The sequence below is a fragment of the Littorina saxatilis genome, linkage group LG6, assembly GCF_037325665.1.
Source record: "Littorina saxatilis isolate snail1 linkage group LG6, US_GU_Lsax_2.0, whole genome shotgun sequence".
Taxonomy (NCBI): domain Eukaryota; kingdom Metazoa; phylum Mollusca; class Gastropoda; order Littorinimorpha; family Littorinidae; genus Littorina; species Littorina saxatilis.
In genome coordinates this window covers 1,400,434-1,423,667 of record NC_090250.1, presented here as the reverse complement: position 1 = coordinate 1,423,667, position 23,234 = coordinate 1,400,434, and the positions used below count along the sequence as shown (strand labels likewise).

Genomic DNA, 23,234 nt, shown 5'->3' with positions numbered 1-23,234 from the left:
CTCACATCATTTTATCACACATAATTATGTACTTATGACATTCTGGTCCTTATTTGGGAAAATATTGCTTCAACATGATATTGACTATTTACAGCATTTCTTTGTAGCTTCATGCAACCAAAACCAAACAAACAATTCATTATAAGCAACTATATGAATGAATATTTGTTTTATATTGTCTCTCTGCAAATTGTGGAAGAAACACACATTCAGGTTGCAAACACACACACACACACACTCTCTCTCTCTCTCTCCCTCCCTCTCTCTCTCTCTCCCTCCCTCCCTCCCTCCCTTCCTCTCTCTCTCCTCTCTCCCTCCCTCCCTTCTCTCTCTCTCCTCTCTCTCTCCCTCCCCCCTCTCTCTCTCTCTCTCTCTCTCTCTCTCTCTCTCTTCTCTCTCTCTCTCTCTCTCTCTCTCTCTCTCTCTCTCTCTCTCTCTCTCTCTCTCACTTTAGCATTGATGCACATACAAAATGTTGAGGTTAATATGCCTTCGCTTTTACAATCACACACAAAAAACACTGAGCACACAAATTGACCATTTCATCCTCAAAAACCAAAAACCAACATTGTGCATTGACCAAGTTAAGCTTCTGCTTCAACGTCTTTCAAAACCTGGACGAGGTTCGAGTACACATCTCGCGACGTTCTGATCTGTGATTCTGTGAAGGCCACCAATCCATCCTGCATTGTCAGTATGCGTTGCCTCATGAACGTTTTCAGCTGCAACAAACATTTATTTTTGTCCAGTCTTCGTCATACACTTCTTTCCAGCCAAATAAGGCAGCAACCAGACTGACTGTCCTAAGGATTTAGTACAATCATATGAAATATATTCCTGTGTGTGTGTGTGTGTGTTCGTGTGTGTGCACATGTCTCAGCATATTAATGTAAATGAGTGTGTGTGTGTGTGTGTGTGTGTGTGTGTGTGTGTGTGTGTGTGTGTGTGTGTGTGTGTGTGTGTGTGTGTGTGTGTGTGTGTGTGTGTGTATGTTTTTCTGCGTGATTGTCATTTTGTACAGTCCTGCAAGTGCTTGCATGCATACATGTACTTGAATGATTGTGCGATATAAGAGATACATGTACTTACTTCTTTCTTGGCATTTTCACAGCAGTGTGCGTATGCACCTTCTGCCGCAATCTTAGCTTCTTCTGCCTGTAAAACAAAATTAACAATATTAAATTTAAAATAAAATAAGCAATTTTAGCAACAACAAGTCGCGTAAGGCGAAAATACAACATTTAGTCAAGTTGTCGAACTCACAGAATGAAACTGAACGCATTGCAATTTTTTAGCAAGACCGTATACTCGTAGCATCGTCAGTCCACCGCTTGTGGTAAAGGCAGTGAAATTGACAAGAAGAGCGGGGTAGTAGTTGCGCTGAGAAGGATAGCAAGCTTTTCTGTACCTCTCTTCGTTTTAACTTTCTGAGCGTGTTTTTAATCCAAACATATCATATCTATATGTTTTTGGAATCAGGAACCGACAAGGAATAAGATGAAAGTGTTTTTAAATTGATTTCGAAAATTTAATTTTGATCATAATTTTTATATTTTTAATTTTCAGAGCTTGTTTTTAATTCAAATATAACATATTTATATGTTTTTGGAATCAGGAAATGATGAAGAATAAGATGAACGTAAATTTGGATCGTTTTATAAATTTTTTATTTTTTTTTTACAATTTTCAGATTTTTAATGACCAAAGTCATTAATTAATTTTTAAGCCACCAAGCTGAAATGCAATACCGAAGTCCGGCCTTCGTCGAAGATTGCTTGGCCAAAATTTCAATCAATTTGATTGAAAAATGAGGGTGTGACAGTGCCGCCTCAACTTTTACAAAAAGCCGGATATGACGTCATCAAAGACATTTATCGAAAAAATGAAAAAAACGTCCGGGGATATCATTCCCAGGAACTCTCATGTAAAATTTCATAAAGATCGGTCCAGTCTTCTTCTTCTTCTGCGTTCGTGGGCTGAAACTCCCACGTACACTCGTGTTTTTTGCACGAGTGGAATTTTACGTGTATGACCGTTTTTTACCCCGCCATTTAGGCAGCCATACGCCGTTTTCGGAGGAAGCATGCTGGGTATTTTCGTGTTTCTATAACCCACCGAACTCTGACATGGATTACAGGATCTTTTTCGTGCGCATTTGGTCTTGTGCTTGCGTGTACACACGGGGGTGTTCGGACACCGAGGAGAGTCTGCACACAAAGTTGACTCTGAGAAATAAATCTCTCGCCGAACGTGGGGACGAACTCACGCTGACAGCGGCCAACTGGATACAAATCCAGCGCGCTACCGACTGAGCTACATCCCCGCCCACGATCGGTCCAGTAGTTTAGTCAGAATCGCTCTACACACACACACGCACAGACAGACAGACAGACAGACAGACAGACAGACAGACACATACACCACGACCCTCGTTTCGATTCCCCCTCTATGTTAAAACATTTAGTCAAAACTTGACTAAATGTAATAATAAAACTAGGAGGAAAAAAAACCAGAAAAAAACCCCGTTATCTATTTAATCTCTGGCAGCCAATGGCTGTTTATGGTTTGACAGATTTTTGAATGCAAGTGGATATAATTAAATAAAACATAGCTATGAACACTGAAACCCTTTTAATTCTGACTGTCTTTGATGATTTTAGCATGAATAGTCAAATTCTCTTCAAACTATCAGAATCAAGACTGTTTGGGATGATTTATCATGAATTTGCAAGTCATTTTCAAAATACACGAATCAAGAAACAACACCTCAGCTCAAAAGATTACACTTTTCAAAACAGACTTTCATCCTCGTTAGTTTCTTTTTTAACTACTTCTTCTTCTTCTTCTTGGCGTTCGCAGAGGTTACACAATCAGTCCAGCACTGGTGATAATTTTTTTTTTTAACTACAAGATATACATACTGCTTGTTTTTTCTGTGGTTTGGCTTTTTCTAAGGCTTTGCAGGCATCTTCATAAACGATCATGAGGCATGTCCGCTGAAATAGCATCTCCTGTGAGGAAACGAGAAACAAAAGTGTCAATTAATTGCTGAATTAGACACACACGAAAGACAGACAGAAAGGCAAGTGAACTGATTCATGATAAAAACTACTTTCTCAAGACAACTGCAGAACAGATATTATGGAGCCCCCTTTTAACACACGCTTTCTCTCTCTCTCCTTGTCACACACATGCATGCACACATGCGCACATGCACCCACACACCTACGCCGACACATGCACAGCCCCCCCCCCACACACACACGCACAGATGCACACACACACATACACACACGGTATTTGTGACTGCCTCAACACACACAACACACATGCACAGCCCCCCCCACACACACACGCATGCACACACACACACACACTGTATTTGTGACTCTGCCTCAATAATCTACACATCAATTACGTGGCTGAAGTCACCTTAACGGAATCCATGTAGCGAGCCAACAAGTCGAGTTCAAACCCCAGAGTCTTCTCGTCTGTCTGACTGACTGCTTCAAGTCCTTTCTAAAAAGAATGACAACAAGAAGAGCAAACGCTCGATCGAGTCACTTTCGCAGTTCTGAATATTATATGAGGCATCAGATGGACAGGAAGAAATTGCTATTCACAACACAATGAGTCACGTTCACATAAAATTTGAGCCCGGTCACTTTTATAGTTTCCGAGAAAAGCCCAACGTTAAGTTGTGTGTTGCCGAACAGAAAAGGCTAGTTATCTCCCTTGTTTTTCTGATAACGTTCGTAAAAGGCTACAGATGTAAATACTTTGATGTAAAGAATAATCCTACAAAGTTTCAATCACATCCGATGAACTTTGTCAAAGATATAAAATGTCTAATTTTTCCTTTGACGCTGACCTGTGACCTTGAAAAAGGTCAAAGGTCAACGAAACCATCGTTAAAGTGTAGAGGTCATTGGAGGTCACGACTAAACAAAATATGAGCCCGATCGCTTTGATAGTTTCCGAGAAAAGTCCAACGTTAAGGTGGTGTCTACGGACGGCCGGCCGGCCGGCCGGCCGGACAGACTAACACTGACCGATTACATAGAGTCACTTTTTCTCAAGTGACTCAAAAACAGAAAACATTAACAGTTAAATCAGTATTCACACAAAAATCAACAAAACCCATCAAAGAAAAAAAACAAGAACTTGCAGTTTCTGAAGCAACAGTAAAAAAAAACCACTTAAGTCTCGCTGTTCATCTTCATGCAGACATTACTGTTTTATAAATGTGTTTGTCTTTAGATGACATTTATTAAACATGTACTTTTTTGCTCAGAAGGCTTGACAAACACAAGGTCCTTATTATTCTTGCACACACACATGCAACCCCCCCCCTCCCCCTCCCCCCCCCGCCCCCAAAGAAAGAAAGAAACACATTGTTCAAAGGCAAAAGCAGCAACACCTTACATTGTGTATTCATTTCAAACATAATGTTTCCAGTCATGTGTTTATGTTCTACATGCAAATGCAACTTACACGAGAGCTTTCAACAGCTTCAGCAAACTTCAATGTCAACCTGGAACATAATATGAAAAGGAAACCCATTTATCATACAGTATACCTATGTGGTTGAGATAACAAAACAAAATTGTTAAAAAAAGATAGAAAGGCAACACAACTATAAACTAACAAAGAAACAAAGTATGTCCTCTAACTTATTCAAAAGTCTCTGTTATGAGAATTAGTGCTGCAATTTTTGTTTTTTAAAGAACGCCACTGTTTCTTTCCCTTCCCTGCAGAAAACCTGTCCTTGCGATTTCTTCTCAAAAGCGACCAACTTCCCACAATGACAACTCCCAATGATCCCACATGAGTTTTTTTCTATATAATTCACCTTTCCATAGTGACAGACCACCTGTCTATAACGACCACTTTTGGTTGGATCCTTGGGTGGTCTTCATTGACAGGTTTGAGTGTATTTCTACTTGTTCACAGCTTGAATAGAGTCATACTTTAGTGGCAGAGTACGTAAAACGAACAAATGTAGAAAAAAAACAAGGAGAGAAAAATGAAGAAAACAACTACCGTGTACACCAAACCAGAATGCGAAAAAGCCCATACCCATCACAAACGGCACCCCACTACAAAAATATATATATAAAAATACAGCTGCATGTATTTACTTGTTCACGGCTCTAGTAGAGTCATCCTTGAACGACAGGGTTGTGGAAAGAGAGGTAGACAAAAAAAACAAGGACAGAAAAACAAAGAAAACAACTACACCAAAGCAGAATGAGTAGAATCCCATAAATGGCACCCGAATAAAATTCAAAAATTTGAAATACAGCTGCATATATTTACTTGTTCACGGCTCTAGTAGAGTCATCCTTGAATGGCAGAGTAGCAGAAAGAGACGTAGACAGATGCTGTAGACCGCTAGTCAGGCCTGAACAGACAGATCAAGTCATCATCATGACAATCGATCCCAGCCTCATAAAAATGCAGTAATGGTTCGTTCAAAAATACACTCTTTCTCATGCAGTTCTGTATCATTTAAAGGTAAAGCAGTCCCTCTCATGAACAGAAACCCATGGGCCATTGCAATGCTGGTGCCCCCCCCCCCCCCCCCCCCATAACATGTACACTCAAACACATGGAATACATTCTTTCTCATACGGTACTGTATCATTACATGTACATTCTTTTCATCATCAGCAACTCTTCCATAACCCATTAAAACATGACAGAGTTATGTCCAGAATTCAAAAGCATGGGTGCTTCTTGAGCAAAGTGGACATTAAAACAAAAAATCAAAAAATTCATAAGTGACATTTATGCCAATCTGCTAAATCAACTCGTCACAGAAAGCTGCCAGGCTGCAGATTGTTAGTATGTGACAAAAGTGAAAGGTTGCTCTGAGCTTATTCCATGTGAAAGCCTTGAGAGATCTGCGGCGGGAAACATGATCTTGTGCGTAAGAAGAATGATATCTTTAGTTAACAAAGGGCATTTTTACCTCTGGAAAAAGACCACCAATGCTTCATCGCTATGTGTGAAACCACAATACAGTGGAGCTTTCTTTCTTTATTTGGTGTTTAACGTCGTTTTCAACCAGGAAGGTTATATCGCGACGGGGAAAGGGGGGAGATGGGATAGAGCCACTTGTCAATTGTTTCTTGTTCACAAAAGCACTAATAAAAAAATTGCTCCAGGGGCTTGCAACGTAGTACAATATATGACCTTACTGGGAGAATGCAAGTTTCCAGTACAAAGGACTTAACATTTCTTACATAATAATAATAATAATAATAATAATAACAATTACTTATATAGCGTGTAAACCTCGTGGTGACGAGCCCATACATACTGCTTGACTAAAATCTTTACAAAAATTGACTATATTCTATAAAAAAAAACACTTAACAAGGGTAAAAAGAGAAACAGAATCCGTTGGTCGCCTCTTACGACATGCTGGGGAGCATCGGGTAAATTCTTCCCCCTAACACGCGGGGGGAATACAGTTTAGCCCCCTTTTAAGACCTCCAAAAACCGGAGAAATTCAGGCCTTAAAAAGGATCGCCAGGTAGTCTCAAAAGGGCGGTAAATTCACAGAGGTTATGAACAGAACACCTGAGAAAACAGGGTCTTAAAAGGGAGGGAATCTTAAATTGGGGGGTCTTAGAATCTTAAGTTGGGGGGGGGGGGGGGGGTCTTAAAAAGGGGGTTTCCACTGTACTGCATCTGTTGGAAAACATTATAGGGTTACATTCAAGGATATATACAAAAGACATACATATAAGGACTGGGTGGCCGAGTGGTAACGCACTTGCGCTCGGAAGCGAGAGGTTGCGTGTTCGACCCTGGGTCAGGCCGCAATTTTCTCCCCCCTTTCCTAACCTAGGTGGTGGGTTCAAGTGCTAGTCTTTCGGATGAGACGAAAAACCGAGGTCCCTTCGTGTACACTACATTGGGGTGTGCACGTTAAAGATCCCACGATTGACAAAAGGGTCTTTCCTGGCAAAAATGTATAGGCATAGATAAAAATGTCCACCAAATACCCGTTTGACTTGGAATAAAGGCCGTGAAAGGTGAATGCTCGCCTAATAGGCTACTGAGCTTTACTGGCCGATGTGAATGCGTTATATATTGTGTGTAAACAATGTCTGTTTGTCTGTCTGTCTGTAAAAAATTCCATTTCAAACGGCAGAAATTAATATGTAAGAGCCTAGGGCTATATCTAGATTAGGCGCATAAAAATGATCACAATAATAATAATAATAATACATGATATACAGTAGTATGAACACACCCATCGAATACAAATTTCTTTTTCAAAGTACGCGCGGGCCCTTCAAAGAGAAGCTTGCACAGGCGACAGAATAGGAGAATTTCCAGAAAATGTATTTGATATAGAGAGGTACCTGCGATGAAAGGACACCCTTAATTGGATCAACCCAAAGTGCCCCTACATTGTCAGTGTCTTCTGATGGGTATGCATGAATTTGGTACAGTCACTCCATCTTTTTAGACCTTTAACAAGAAGAGCAAACGCTCGATCGAGTCACTTTCGCAGTTCTGAATATTATATGAGGCATCAGATGGACAGGAAGAAATTGCTATTCACAACACAATGAGTCACGTTCACATAAAATTTGAGCCCGGTCACTTTTATAGTTTCCGAGAAAAGCCCAACGTTAAGTTGTGTGTTGCCGAACAGAAAAGGCTAGTTATCTCCCTTGTTTTTCTGATAACGTTCGTAAAAGGCTACAGATGTAAATACTTTGATGTAAAGAATAATCCTACAAAGTTTCAATCACATCCGATGAACTTTGTCAAAGATATAAAATGTCTAATTTTTCCTTTGACGCTGACCTGTGACCTTGAAAAAGGTCAAAGGTCAACGAAACCATCGTTAAAGTGTAGAGGTCATTGGAGGTCATGACTAAACAAAATATGAGCCCGATCGCTTTGATAGTTTCCGAGAAAAGTCTAACGTTAAGGTGGTGTCTACGGACGGCCGGCCGGCCGGCCGGCCGGCCGGATGGCCGGCCGGACAGACTAACACTGACCGATTACATAGAGTCACTTTTTCTCAAGTGACTCAATAAAACACCTAAGAAAATCTTGCCTAAAAAGGAGGAAGGCTTAAAATGAAGGTAAATTTACAGCGAGTATTTAACACAAAGTCTGAGAAAACAGAGTCTTAAAAGGGATCGAGGAAGTCTTAAATTGAGGTGTTTTAAAAGAGCAGTTCCACTGGGACAAGAAAAGGTGTCCTCTCTTGGAAGGCGTCCTCTCATCAGAGGGACCTCACATTGCAGGTACCACTGTACTTTGAACACAAACAATCCACATTTAAAAATGAAACAAACAAAAAAACCACACACAATGAAACAGAACAAAACATGCATAAAAGCACACAGGAAGACTTGTCAGATATGTAGTACACAAAGGGATAGAAAGAGGGTACTCACGCCACTGACTTTGGGTAACTTTATTAAAATTCTGAAAACAAACCAAAAACACTCAAGCTCTAATCTACTGGGTGCTATAAGTCTATTAAATCACAAAAACACCAAAGCTCATATCTGCTGGGGTGCTATTAGTCTATTAATTAAATCACAAAAACACTAAAGCTCTTATCTGCTGGGGTGCTAGCTAGTCTATTAAATCATAAAACATTGAAACTCTAATCTAGTGGAGCAATACTCTATAAATCAAACAGCAACCACTGCTACCCAAACTGATGACAGCACTGCTACCCAAACTGATGACAGCACTGCTACCCAAACTGATGACAGCACTGCTACCCAAACTGATGACAGCACTGCTACCCAAACTGATGACAGCACTGCTACCCAAACTGATGACAGCACTGCTACCCACACTGATGACAGCACTGCTACCCAAATTGATGACACCACTGCTACCCAAACTGATGACAGCACTGCTACCCAAACTGATGACAGCACTGCTACCCAAACTGATGACACCACTGCTACCCAAACTGATGACAGCACTGCTACCCAAACTGATGACAGCACTGCTACCCAAACTGATGACAGCACTGCTACCCACACTGATGACAGCACTGCTACCCAAACTGATGACAGCACTGCTACCCAAACTGATGACAGCACTGCTACCCAAACTGATGACACCACTGCTACCCAAACTGATGACACCACTGCTACCCAAACTGATGACAGCACTGCTACCCAAACTGATGACACCACTGCTACCCAAACTGATGACAGCACTGCTACCCAAACTGATGACACCACTGCTACCCAAACTGATGACACCACTGCTACCCAAACTGATGACACCACTGCTACCCAAACTGATGACACCACTGCTACCCAAACTGATGACAGCACTGCTACCCACACTGATGACAGCACTGCTACCCAAACTGATGACACCACTGCTACCCAAACTGATGACACCACTGCTACCCAAACTGATGACAGCACTGCTACCCAAACTGATGACACCACTGCTACCCAAACTGATGACACCACTGCTACCCAAACTGATGACAGCACTGCTACCCAAACTGATGACACCACTGCTACCCAAACTGATGACACCACTGCTACCCAAACTGATGACACCACTGCTACCCAAACTGATGACACCACTGCTACCCAAACTGATGACAGCACTGCTACCCAAACTGATGACACCACTGCTACCCAAACTGATGACACCACTGCTACCCAAACTGATGACAGCACTGCTACCCAAACTGATGACAGCACTGCTACCCAAACTGATGACAGCACTGCTACCCAAACTGATGACACCACTGCTACCCAAACTGATGACACCACTGCTACCCAAACTGATGACACCACTGCTACCCAAACTGATGACACCACTGCTACCCAAACTGATGACACCACTGCTACCCAAACTGATGACACCACTGCTACCCAAACTGATGACAGCACTGCTACCCAAACTGATGACAGCACTGCTACCCAAACTGATGACACCACTGCTACCCAAACTGATGACAGTTTGCATACAAAATGTGTACATTAGTTTGTCAGACTAGCTAAGCTGTTTACAGCACCTTTTTCCAGCTTCATTCATTCTTAATTTTTACTTTTTCTGGATCCCGTCAAAATTAAGTTTCCTGTAAAAGCAGAGACAAAATGTGCTTCAGTAACATGAACACAGCCCATGTTCAGAGTCCAATATATAGAGGGCCCCAAAGGGGGGGTATCATCACGATCACGGGAAGGGAAATTTTAGCTTTCACGATCACAGTTACCTTGATTTTTGTTTTCACGATCACGAACACCAGTGGCAAATCACGGTCACGGTAAAAGTTGCAGGTACAGAAAGCACGTGTCAAAGTAAACACAACCACACAGTTATTCGCTCCTCTGGATCTATTGTTTATTCAACACAAAGTAACAACTGTTGCACTTTTTACATTTAGTCAAGTTTTGACTAAATGTTTTAACATAGAGGGGGGAATCGAGACGAGGGTCGTGGTGTATGTGCGTGTGTGTGTGTGTGTGTGTCTGTCTGTGTGTGTGTGTGTGTGTGTAGAGCGATTCAGACTAAACTACTGGACCGATCTTTATGAAATTTGACATGAGAGTTCCTGGGTATGAAATCCCCGAACGTTTTTTTTTCATTTTTTTGATAAATGTCTTTGATGACGTCATATCCGGCTTTTCGTGAAAGTTGCGGCGGCACTGTCACGCCCTCATTTTTCAACCAAATTGGTTGAAATTTTGGTCGGGTAATGTTCGACGAAGCCCGGACTTCGGTATTGCATTTCAGCGTGGTGGCTTAAAAATTTATTAATGACTTTGGTCATTAAAAATCTGAAAATTGTAACAAAAATATGTTTTTTATAAAACGATCCAAATTTACGTTTATCTTATTCTCCATCATTTGCTGATTCCAAAAACATATAAATATGTTATATTTGGATTAAAAACAAGCTCTGAAAATTAAATATATAAAAATTATTATCAAAATTAAATTTTCCAAATCAATTTAAAAACACTTTCATCTTATTCCTTGTCGGTTCCTGATTCCAAAAACATATAGATATGATATGTTTGGATTAAAAACACGCTCAGAAAGTTAAAACGAAGAGAGGTACAGAAAAGCGTGCTATCCTTCCCAGCGCAACTACTACACCGCTCTTCTTGTCAATTTCACTGCCTATTCCGTGAGCGGTGGACTGACGATGCTACGAGTATACGGTCTTGCTGCGTTGCATTGCGTTCAGTTTCATTCTGTGAGTTCGACAGCTACTTGACTAAATGTTGTATTTTCGCCTTACGCGACTTGTTTATTATTATTTTTTTAATTCTGTTTCATTCACACATAGAAATACATATCATGATTTGTAATCAGTAACAATTACAAGAATGTTGTTTTCATTGTTTTTTCTCTCGCTCTCTCTCTCTCATACAGACACTCACAGGAATATACACTCCAGGGGCGGAGCAGTTAAGCCAGAGGGGAGGTGGGGGTGGGTTACAACCTGGGGTCCAGGGGTAGACCTTGTGGGGTACATGGGCAAGGCCCCGTTGGGGGGTCTGGGGGGCTTAGCCCCCCAGAAGCTGAAGAGATTTAGCTATTTTATGAACAATTTATGGCTTATCCCTGATTTTAAACATGATCAACTGGTGTCAGCAGCCACTCGTTATTTCTTTTAAAGTTAGTATTAATTTTTTTTTTGACAGCCGGGGGGGGGGGGGGGGGGGGGGGGTTCCGGAACCCCTGTAACACCCCCCCTAATCCGCCCCTGCACTCATACACATTCAACTCCCACACCCTCACTCACACACATGAATATATATACTTGCACAATTTCACATTTCCAGAGCTAAATCTTTTAAACCCATTTTCTCAAAAACTATTGGGTGGATCTTCTTCTTCTTCTGCGTTCGTGGACTGAAACTCCCACGTACACTCGTGTTTTTGCACGAGTGGAATTTTACGTGTATGGCCGTTTTTACCCCGCCATTAAGGCAGCCATACGCCGCTTTCGGAGGAAGCATGCTGGGTATTTTCGTGTTTCTATAACCCACCGAACTCTGACATGGATTACAGGATCTTTTCCGTGCGCACTTGGTCTTGTGCTTGCGTGTACACACGAAGGGGGATAAGCCACTAGCAGGTCTGCACATAAGTTGACCTGGGAGATCGGAAAAATCTCCACACTTAACCCACCAGGCGGCAGCGACCGGGATTCGAACCCTCGACCTTCCGATTAAGAGGCCGACGTCTTACCACCACGCCACAGCGCCCGTCATTGGGTGGATTGAAATTAAAGTACATGTATGTGTGATGGTAGAGTCTATAATCCTGACTAACGGTCAGTCTACGGATCATGAAGGTGGGTGAAGGAATATACACTCATACACATTCAACTCCCACACCCTCACTCACACACATGAATATATACTTGCACAATTTCACATCTCCAGAGCTAAATCTTTTAAACCCATTTTCTCAAAAAGTATTGGGTGGATTGAAATTAAAGTACATGTATGTGTGATGGTAGAGTCTATGATAACAAAATCCCCAACGAACATGATTTTGATCGACTTTGACATGAGGATCAAGTGACCCAAACTGGCACGTCTCCCCGCCATAGTTCCTGAATTTAACCCATTGTTGATAAGTTTACAGCCGCTAAAATAAATCCAAGCTTAATGCAAAGAAGCGACAATTAGAATCTATGCCAAGCGTGTCCACGTTGCTGCATCTGGATCATCATGAAATCCGAGGAGAAATCGCACCTCTCACCCCCTTTCGAAAGACATTTTTCTTCAACGATTTTTGTGATGAAAAGTATGAGTCCTTACAATCTCAATTCTTCTTCATTGCCTTTTCAGCTTGCTGTCGAATTTACCTTTTTCGTTCAAGGAGAGGCTTCCTTTCCCTCCAGAAACATCAAAAAACGTTCAGCTTCAAGGGGGCTTTGCCCCCTTGCAACCCGCACCAAGGGGGCTTCGCCCCCTGGACCCCCACCAAAGGGCTTTGCTCCCTGGACCCCCATCTGTAACCCCCCCTAGTACTTACCTAGTCCGGCCCTGAATAGATCAACATACCTTGACATTTCGTCTTCGGAAAGACGGACCCGTAGCCGTACCTTTCTATCAAGGAAGGCATTCTCGCCGCATGCTTTGGTCTGGCTTGAATCCATAAAATATAACAGAAGTTTGATGACAGTACCGCTGCACGCCATTTTTGATCTTCGAATTCGAATTTGACTGAATGCACTCAAAACTTTAGCACGAAGCCCTTCCATTGGATGAAGTTTGGCAGACTTTTGCAATTCGCCTTCTGATTGGATCTCTTTTTTTGTGTGATTGGTTCTCTTAAAGGGAAGCAATCGCTGTCAAAATCATATTTCTGAATGTGTTGTTGCTTCCCTTCAATCGGGATTGGTTCCTTGACGAATAGAGGATCATAGAGTGATACAGCTGTGAAAAATGTACGTTGAAAATAAAATGCTTTGCAATAATGCCCATCACGATCACGAAAACAAATGACGATCACGATCACGAGACTTGATTTTTTTGTCATCACGGATCACGAGCAAAGTCCCATCACGATCACAGAAATGGAAATTTCGGCAATCACGGTCACAGAAAGGTCAAAAAACGCCAATCACGATCACGATTTTAAACCCTTTGGGGCCCTCTATATACTCTGTCACCAACAGTCCCACTGCAGTTCTCTATCTGAATATCAAATTGTTAACATTTTTCCTTTTTTGCGCAGATGTACAAATTACATCAAGGTTTTTTTCTTCTCACGAGAAATATAACATGAATTCAGCATGCTGCCACCCCCCCCCCCCCCCCCCCCCCCCCATCTCCTGCTCACAAACTAATATTAATGCGCTAGAAAGGCTTTAATAAAAATCTCTGACTAAGCATCTATTTCTAAACCCTTCAAAATAAGTCCTAACAATATGATCACTCTATAAACTCAAAATGTTTTTTGTATAAAAACACAAAAACAATATTCACACTTTTGGAGTAAAAAGAAGATATTTTAGGATCAATAACATGGCACAAGCAGAACTGATTGATTCTAGCAACTAGCAAGTATGTGACATTAGATGAACTCAAGGATTTAGACGTGCATAAAACTTTAAGCCACAAACAACAGCAAACAAAGACCAAGCATCAAAACTGAAAACACACAAACTGTCAAACGTTCTAATATGAAGTGCAAAATCAATTGTCCTTACCAACGACGCTTCTCTGGATACTCTGGTATACTCCACTGCCCACACTCTCTGCTTGCCGAAGTAGTCGTCAATATCCTACACAAGAGATACAAGACACAGGCATCAGACCAAAAAATATATACAGTCGAACCTGTCAATAATGACCACTCAAGGGGCTGAGTTTGTTTGTTTGTTTGTTTGTTTGTTCGTTCATGGGCTGAAACTCCCACGGCTTTTACGTGTATGAACGTTTTTACCCCGCCATTTAGGCAGCCGTACGCCGCCTTCGGAGGAAGCATGCTGGGTATTTTCGTGTTTCTATAACCCACCGAACTCTGACATGGATTACAGGATCTTTTTCGTGCGCACTTGGTCTTGTGCTTGCATGTACACACGGGGGTGTTCGGACACCGAGGAGAGTCTGCACACAAAGTTGACTCTGAGAAATAAATCTCTCGCCGACAGTGGGGACGAACTCACGCTGACAGCGGCCAACTGGATTCAAATCCAGCGCGCTACCGACTGAGCTACATCCCCGCCCGGGGGGCTGAGTAAAAGTGGTTGTTACAGGCAGGTGGTCGCTATGTGAATGTGATTTATAGAGCACAAAAAACATTTGTACTGAAAAGGTGGTTGTTATGGATAGTTGGTCCTCTGGGTAGGCTTGACTGTGCAATGCGTGTAACATTCCCTACTATCTGACAATCTATAACAGGCTTTATAGGGAAAAAGCCGTTAAGAGAACAAAAGTTTTTTAAATACATTGAAACCTGTGATGTGAGACCCCTCTGATGAGAGGACACCTCAACATACAGGAAAACATACCCTTGTCCCTGTCTATTGTCTAATTAAAAATACATTGCACGACAGGCCACCTGCTATGTAGGGACAAATATCTCCAAAAGTTGACAGCAAAACATACAATGAGTATTTAAAATTGATGATGCATATTTTATGCTTTGGGTCAATATAAAAGTTGTCAAAAAATGTCTGTGTTCACGGTTTGAGCAGGCGTGTGCCTTTAACGATGACAGCTTGAAACTCACCTTGTGTTGACTTTTCCTGGCAGAATCGATGGTGGTGGAGAGCCAGCCCATGATTCCCTTCGACACTTTGGTGCGGACGGGAGCCTGCACCAAGGACAATACAGAGCTGTGATTACCATGACATGACAAGACATTAAGACCAGACCAGAACAGACCAGACAAAGACAATTAAGACCAGACAAGACTGTTATTTATATTATGAGGGTGCTTGAAAAAGTAGTGGTCTGTTTTTCTTTTTCATCTGGCCCTTCTTCTATGCCCAAGAACAGACAAGATTTGTTGCATCATTATGAAATACCACTAAGAAAGTTCTGATACATGTACCAATGTGCTACAACAAACATTATATACTGATTTGAGCAACAAAGCATTAGAAAGAAACAAAAAAACTCAAACAAACAAACAAGCAGCAATGGACACCTAACAGACCGACGGACTATCAGGAATTATTGTCTGTAAGATTCTGGGTATCTATATTGGACAGATTGCATCATTATATGTGCAGTCATGACAGACCAATCAAATCACCCTCCACCCCCAAACACAGCGAGACAGACACACAAAGGCCTGACAAATTAGAAATAGCAGATTCCTTTACACTCAGTCTCTAGACAGTTCCCCAAACCCCAGCTATGAAAAGCAGATTCCTTTACGCTCAGTCTCTAGACAGTTCCCCAAACCCCAGCTATGAAAAGCAGATTCCTTTACGCTCAGTCTCTAGACAGTTCCCCAAACCCCAGCTATGAAAAGCACATTCCTTTACACTCAGTCTCTCGACAGTTCCCCAAACCCCAGCTATGAAAAGCACATTCCTTTACACTCAGTCTCTCGACAGTTCCCCAAACCCCAGCTATGAAAAGCACATTCCTTTACGCTCAGTCTCTAGACAGTTCCCCAAACCCCAGCTATGAAAAGCACATTCCTTTACGCTCAGTCTCTAGACAGTTCCCCAAACCCCAGCTATGAAAAGCACATTCCTTTACACTCAGTCTCTAGACAGTTCCCCAAACCCCAGCTATGAAAAGCACATTCCTTTACACTCAGTCTCTAGACAGTTCCCCAAACCCCAGCTATGAAAAGCACATTCCTTTACGCTCAGTCTCTAGACAGTTCCCCAAACCCCAGCTATGAAAAGCACATTCCTTTACGCTCAGTCTCTCGACAGTTCCCCAAACCCCAGCTATGAAAAGCACATTCCTTTACACTCAGTCTCTCGACAGTTCCCCAAACCCCAGCTATGAAAAGCACATTCCTTTACGCTCAGTCTCTAGACAGTTCCCCAAACCCCAGCTATGAAAAGCACATTCCTTTACGCTCAGTCTCTCGACAGTTCCCCAAACCCCAGCTATGAAAAGCAGATTCCTTTACGCTCAGTCTCTAGACAGTTCCCCAAACCCCAGCTATGAAAAGCAGATTCCTTTACGCTCAGTCTCTAGACAGTTCCCCAAACCCCAGCTATGAAAAGCACATTCCTTTACGCTCAGTCTCTAGACAGTTCCCCAAACCCCAGCTATGAAAAGCACATTCCTTTACGCTCAGTCTCTAGACAGTTCCCCAAACCCCAGCTATGAAAAGCACATTCCTTTACGCTCAGTCTCTCGACAGTTCCCCAAACCCCAGCTATGAAAAGCACATTCCTTTACGCTCAGTCTCTAGACAGTTCCCCAAACCCCAGCTATGAAAAGCACATTCCTTTACGCTCAGTCTCTAGACAGTTCCCCAAACCCCAGCTATGAAAAGCACATTCCTTTACGCTCAGTCTCTCGACAGTTCCCCAAACCCCAGCTATGAAAAGCACATTCCTTTACGCTCAGTCTCTCGACAGTTCCCCAAACCCCAGCTATGAAAAGCACATTCCTTTACGCTCAGTCTCTCGACAGTTCCCCAAACCCCAGCTATGAAAAGCACATTCCTTTACGCTCAGTCTCTAGACAGTTCCCCAAACCCCAGCTATGAAAAGCACATTCCTTTACGCTCAGTCTCTAGACAGTTCCCCAAACCCCAGCTATGAAAAGCACATTCCTTTACGCTCAGTCTCTCGACAGTTCCCCAAACCCCAGCTATGAAAAGCACATTCCTTTACGCTCAGTCTCTCGACAGTTCCCCAAACCCCAGCTATGAAAAGCACATTCCTTTACGCTCAGTCTCTCGACAGTTCCCCAAACCCCAGCTATGAAAAGCACATTCCTTTACGCTCAGTCTCTCGACAGTTCCCCAAACCCCAGCTATGAAAAGCACATTCCTTTACGCTCAGTCTCTCGACAGTTCCCCAAACCCCAGCTATGAAAAGCAGATTCCTTTACACTCAGTCTCTAGACAGTTCCCCAAACCCCAGCTATGAAAAGCAGATTCCTTTACACTCAGTCTCTAGACAGTTCCCCAAACCCCAGCTATGAAAAGCAGATTCCTTTACACTCAGTCTCTAGACAGTTCCCCAAACCCCAGCTATGAAAAGCAGATTCCTTTACACTCAGTCTCTAGACAGTTCCCCAAACCCCAGCTATGAAAAGCAGATTCCTTTACACTCAGTCTCTAGACAGTTCCCCAAACCCCAGCTATGAAAAGCAGATTCCTTTACACTCAGTCTCTAGACAGTTCCCCAAACCCCAGCTATGAAAAGCAGATTCCTTTACGCTCAGTCTCTCGACAGTTCCCCAAACCCCAGCTATGAAAAGCAGATTCCTTTACACTCAGTCTCTAGACAGTTCCCCAAACCCCAGCTATGAATAGCAGATTCCTTTACGCTCAGTCTCTAGACAGTTCCCCAAACCCCAGCTATGAAAAGCAGATTCCTTTACGCTCAGTCTCTAGACAGTTCCCCAAACCCCAGCTATGAAAAGCAGATTCCTTTACGCTCAGTCTCTAGACAGTTCCCCAAACCCCAGCTATGAAAAGCACATTCCTTTACGCTCAGTCTCTAGACAGTTCCCCAAACCCCAGCTATGAAAAGCAGATTCCTTTACGCTCAGTCTCTAGACAGTTCCCCAAACCCCAGCTATGAAAAGCAGATTCCTTTACGCTCAGTCTCTAGACAGTTCCCCAAACCCCAGCTATGAAAAGCAGATTCCTTTACGCTCAGTCTCTAGACAGTTCCCCAAACCCCAGCTATGAAAAGCAGATTCCTTTACACTCAGTCTCTAGACAGTTCCCCAAACCCCAGCTATGAAAAGCAGATTCCTTTACGCTCAGTCTCTAGACAGTTCCCCAAACCCCAGCTATGAAAAGCAGATTCCTTTACACTCAGTCTCTAGACAGTTCCCCAAACCCCAGCTATGAAAAGCAGATTCCTTTACGCTCAGTCTCTAGACAGTTCCCCAAACCCCAGCTATGAAAAGCAGATTCCTTTACGCTCAGTCTCTAGACAGTTCCCCAAACCCCAGCTATGAAAAGCAGATTCCTTTACGCTCAGTCTCTAGACAGTTCCCCAAACCCCAGCTATGAAAAGCAGATTCCTTTACGCTCAGTCTCTAGACAGTTCCCCAAACCCCAGCTATGAAAAGCAGATTCCTTTACGCTCAGTCTCTAGACAGTTCCCCAAACCCCAGCTATGAAAAGCAGATTCCTTTACGCTCAGTCTCTAGACAGTTCCCCAAACCCCAGCTATGAAAAGCATATTCAGCAAGAATCGTAAAATCTCCCAATGCCTTACACCTCATGCGCACACGCTGACAGCTTCTTTATCTTTTTAATTTAATTTTGTATTTTAATAAAAAAATGTTTACCTCAGTTAATAATAAATAATAATAAAGATAGCTTATATAGCGCCGCTTCACAAATTTAACTATGCTCTTAGCGCTGTACATCGAGATATAACAATTTCAATAATATAAATACAAAGATGATATTATAATAATACACATTTACAAATATCACTCACGTGCATACATCCTCGTGCATGCAGGTTGCTACTACCCTGCTCATTTGCATTTGTTCCTAGTTATTTTTTATAAAAAAAAGAATATATATATTTTTACAGGTATTTTTCTTCATAGGTCTTTTTTCTTTATCAATCAATTTCTTACATTTTTAAATCAACAGCCTAATTAACGGGTTGAGAAGGGAAAAAAAAGAAAAAAAAGAATAAAAATAAATAAATAAATAAAAATAAATAAATGTACTTCTTTTGCCTAAACCTTTTCACCTATATCATGGACAAATACCAATAATGGACAATTTGAACGGTTGAAAACAACGTTAAACACCAAATAAAGAAAGAAAGAAAGAAATGGACAATTTTATTAAATTATTATTTTACAGTTACCGTTATTCTAGATCTATATGTGTTGCAAATCTACCTCTGAATTAAACATGCACACAGCTTCTTTATTACTGCGGTACATTTTCAGTAAAAAAAAAAAGGAAAAAATAGGGGGGAAAAACCTTACTTCTTTCTCACACAAAAATGTTTCCAAATTCTTGTCTCGTCCAAAAGTCTGGTGGGACAGCATCAGTGACAAATACCTAGAGAAACCCAAAACAATGGAGTTAAACAAAGGAGTTAACGTTATCACCTTTTCACATTAACATTCACAACGCACATTTTCAATACAAGCTGGTTAGAACTCAATGCGAATTCTCTATAAAAAATAGTTTGAAAGCTGTATGCTGAATGTAATTCACAGAAGAATATCCCCTGAGTATTAAACGGTGTAAACATCAACCATATATGTGGCTAACATTTTTGGGGAAACTGCAGTGTCTACAAGTTCATTCAGAAAAGTACCTTTATAATCTCTGTTTCTAAGAGTGTCTGTAAAGCCTGTCATTAATAGGAAGGTTTCCGCCAGTTATCTCTCTGAGGTTTTGGGTGCGTGCCCCTTGCGGGGGCAAAAAACATCGAGGTCACAAGCAGGGTCAAGGGGAAGGTCGGCTGGGCGGACAGGAGTATGACGGCTTACTAGTGCCAAAACCTGGTGTTACCCATTATCACGTGATAATTACTAATTAACGCTGTCAGTTACTGTTTTCATCTGTTAGTTACTAATTTTCACGGGAAAATGACTAATTTTTAGTTTCGGCACTAGCAATCGGGCCAATCTGTCAGGAAGTGAGCCAAAACTAAAAATTAGTAATTAACAGGTGAAAGTTACTAATTTTTCCGGAAAAATTAGTAACTTTCCGGAAAAAATTAGTAAGTAACACGTGAAAATGGTAATTATCAAGGGAAAATTACTAATTTTCCCTTGATAATTACAATTATGAGGTTTTGGCACTAGTATTAGTAAGCCGTCACACAGGAGACTACAATAGGAAGGTTTCCGCCAGTTATCTCTCTTTGAGGTTTTGGGTGCTTAGAGAGTACCGTACCCCTTGCGGGGACAAAAAACATCGAGGTCACAAGCAGGGTCAAGGGGAAGGTCGCTGGGCGGACAGGAGACTATTGGGCGAAGTCGACTACGCGAAGTATACTTCACAAAGCTGGCCGCACAGAGCTTCATCACAGCGTTTGTGGTAAAAAGACTTCGCGAAGTCGACTTCGGGCTCAATAAAGGACCGCCTTAAGCGACATGTTTAAAGCTTTTAAAAACTCTCTCGCATCGAGATGAAAATGTTCTTACTTCTCAACTGCTTTGCACTCCAAGTCAAAGTCATCAGGCCTGAGGATATTGCAGTCAGAACCCAGTTGTTTTTTGGTCTTGGACTCCGCACTCTTTGGGTCAAACTCTGGTCGCATCGGCAGAGGTGGTACCTTGTGAAAGCAAAGAAAATTTGAACAAAGGGAGGAAACAACCCTAGTTGCGCATAAAGACGAGGATACTTCCTTATTCCAGCAAAGTAACTCTCAAAACTCACTACAAACTCATCAAACGTAACAATTAACTTGGATTATGTTGTAATTTTTGAAATTATTTTTGCAGCCAATACTCATCTGGTCGCTATCATTCTATGGTTAGTATACTTGGTGCACCAAGTCTGACTGGCAACTTGGTGTGGCATGTTAGCTTTGAACATTTTGCACAAAGATTGTTTTGTAGATCTATTCAATGGCTGGAAAGAACAAACACTATATCAGTATATGTCTTTGTTCTACAGAGACGTACAGCAGAGGCTCAGTGCAAAAAATCTGAAGAAATTAATTTCTCTCTTATTTCCCTTCGAGGGCAGACTTTTTTGTGTCAAAAGATGAAAAAACAAACAAAGAGACAGATTTAAAAAAACCCACTATCAAAACAAATAATCAAACAAACATGTATTTATAGTACTATCACCCACTATGATTCCTTCAGTGTCATTTCCTGCCACCAGCTGGTGATGCAGCCATTCCAAGTCCTCAAACTGGCGTGAGACGACGAGACCCCGGTCGCCCTCGATTCTCGTTGCCATGATGGTGAACTGTAAACTGAGACCATCTTTCACCGCCTCCGTCACCGACACGCGGAAAAGAGGCAAGGTTCCGGTGTTGATGGTGACATCTTGGGTGAAACCTCCATCGTCTTCCTGGTCTGGGTCATCGGAGTCCTCAAAAGGTACCGTAGGAGATTCTTCATCCTGAAAAAAAAAATTCAATTTCATTTTCATTTTTAATGTCATAATTTTCAATTTCATTTTCAGATTGTCCCATCACTGGGAAATTAGGGCTGCTTCCTTCCAGTGGAAAGCTAGCAGCAACAGAGCTGCGCTAGCCAGGTGTGTGCATGTATAGGTGTAATCAGCCACCTAATTGCACTTATGGCAGAATGACCCGAGGTCTTTTATGTGCTACAGTTGTGACACGGGGGCGGAACATGGGTATCATCTCTAAGTCTGCACATAAAGTTGATCCGTGTCTGTCTGACCCACGGATCACGAGTCCAGCGCCCTTTACCAACTGAACTACCCAGCACCCCCCCCCCCCCCTCCCATTTTTCTGGCTGAGTACAAACCAAGTTCTGAGCTTATATTGAAATGGAAACTGATGGAACAGAAGTAAAAGAACAAGCAAAATAAGATAGGTTAATAATAGGAACATTTAACAAACTACAATACTAAACCTTCAAAGGATGCACGGAAGCTATGTGTTCATCTTCTCATTATACATATCATATCATATTTGGTCAGGCATAATCTGTCTGACTAGCATGGCTAAAATATAATGTTGGTTTTAAGGCATACATAGCTCTTACGTTAAGAGTTTAATTGTGGAAGAGATACATGTATCTAATGCATGGGCATTTGACATTTTCACTATTCGTTTAAAATGTCAGAAAAGTAAAATGAAAGAGTACCTCCAAGTCCAACCACCAATATTATCTAAACAACTTACAATTACCTTTCCTCACCCTCCCCCCATCCCCTGCCCACCCCCCTTTAAAAAAATTACCCCCCCCCAAAAAAAAAAATTGATGAAATAATAATAGAACATTATCAAACTGCCACAGATTTATAAGTGTCTAATTTTTAACTTTTTTTGTCACATTCAATGTTAAAACCTTTATTATAATAATGTCCTCACTCTCATGGTTTTTTGCTGCATGCACACAATCCTTTTTTTCACAAAAACAACAACAAAACAAAAACAAATGGAAAACCTTAAGTCTTAACCAAAACTGTGAATGAATAAATCCCATTCCAACTAGAAACCAGTGATTAAAACAAAACTGAATATGTCAACAGTTATAAATACACGGTTTTCTGATGAAGAACGTGAACTGTTCATGTTTAGATGCGGTTCAGTCCTGTAGCTACAAACATGACTAACTACAAGGCTAACAAGGGGGCGTATGCAGGCAGCAGCAGCCATGAAAAACTAACTTCAAACTTAACAATAATGTTATCCATCAAAAATAAGTAAGAAAATCAAAGAGAACAAAACAACAACACGAGTTATGCTCTTTGTCTATTTTGGGAGAAAGGACTACACGTCTTACGTTTGACATGTTTGCTGGAAAAAGTTTTGTCGAGTTCGATCCAGCACTGGTTGGTGTACACTGCTTCCTTCTCTTCGGGAAATTCACAAACAGGAAATTCGTATATTGTCCAAAATGAAGTAACACGCGAACTCGCGAGAGCAGGGAGGTCGGGGAGGT

The 23,234-nt window shown here is 41.7% G+C and overlaps 1 protein-coding gene across 1 annotated transcript; it reads right to left on the bottom strand.

The window, feature by feature from the left end:
- Positions 1-404: 404 nt before the first annotated feature.
- Positions 405-23,223, bottom strand: LOC138968263 (sorting nexin-5-like). Its single transcript, XM_070340826.1, has 13 exons — positions 23,076-23,223; positions 21,442-21,717; positions 20,787-20,917; positions 19,614-19,689; positions 15,229-15,312; positions 14,204-14,278; positions 8,433-8,463; positions 5,320-5,404; positions 4,495-4,534; positions 3,433-3,519; positions 2,922-3,011; positions 1,090-1,155; positions 405-722 (listed from the first exon to the last, which is right to left on the bottom strand). Exons 1-13 carry the CDS (start codon positions 23,082-23,084, stop codon positions 585-587), a joined length of 1,188 nt encoding a protein of 395 aa, XP_070196927.1. The 5' UTR covers positions 23,085-23,223; the 3' UTR covers positions 405-584.
- Between the last annotated feature and the right edge of the window lie 11 nt (positions 23,224-23,234).

Coding starts and splice junctions, on each gene's coding strand:
- LOC138968263 (XM_070340826.1), bottom strand. Junction 15,313..19,613: donor CATTTTTGTGTGAGAAAGAA/GTAAGGTTTTTC, acceptor TCCTTGGTGCAG/GCTCCCGTCCGCACCAAAGT. Junction 4,535..5,319: donor TCTACTAGAGCCGTGAACAA/GTAAATATATGC, acceptor ATTATGTTCCAG/GTTGACATTGAAGTTTGCTG.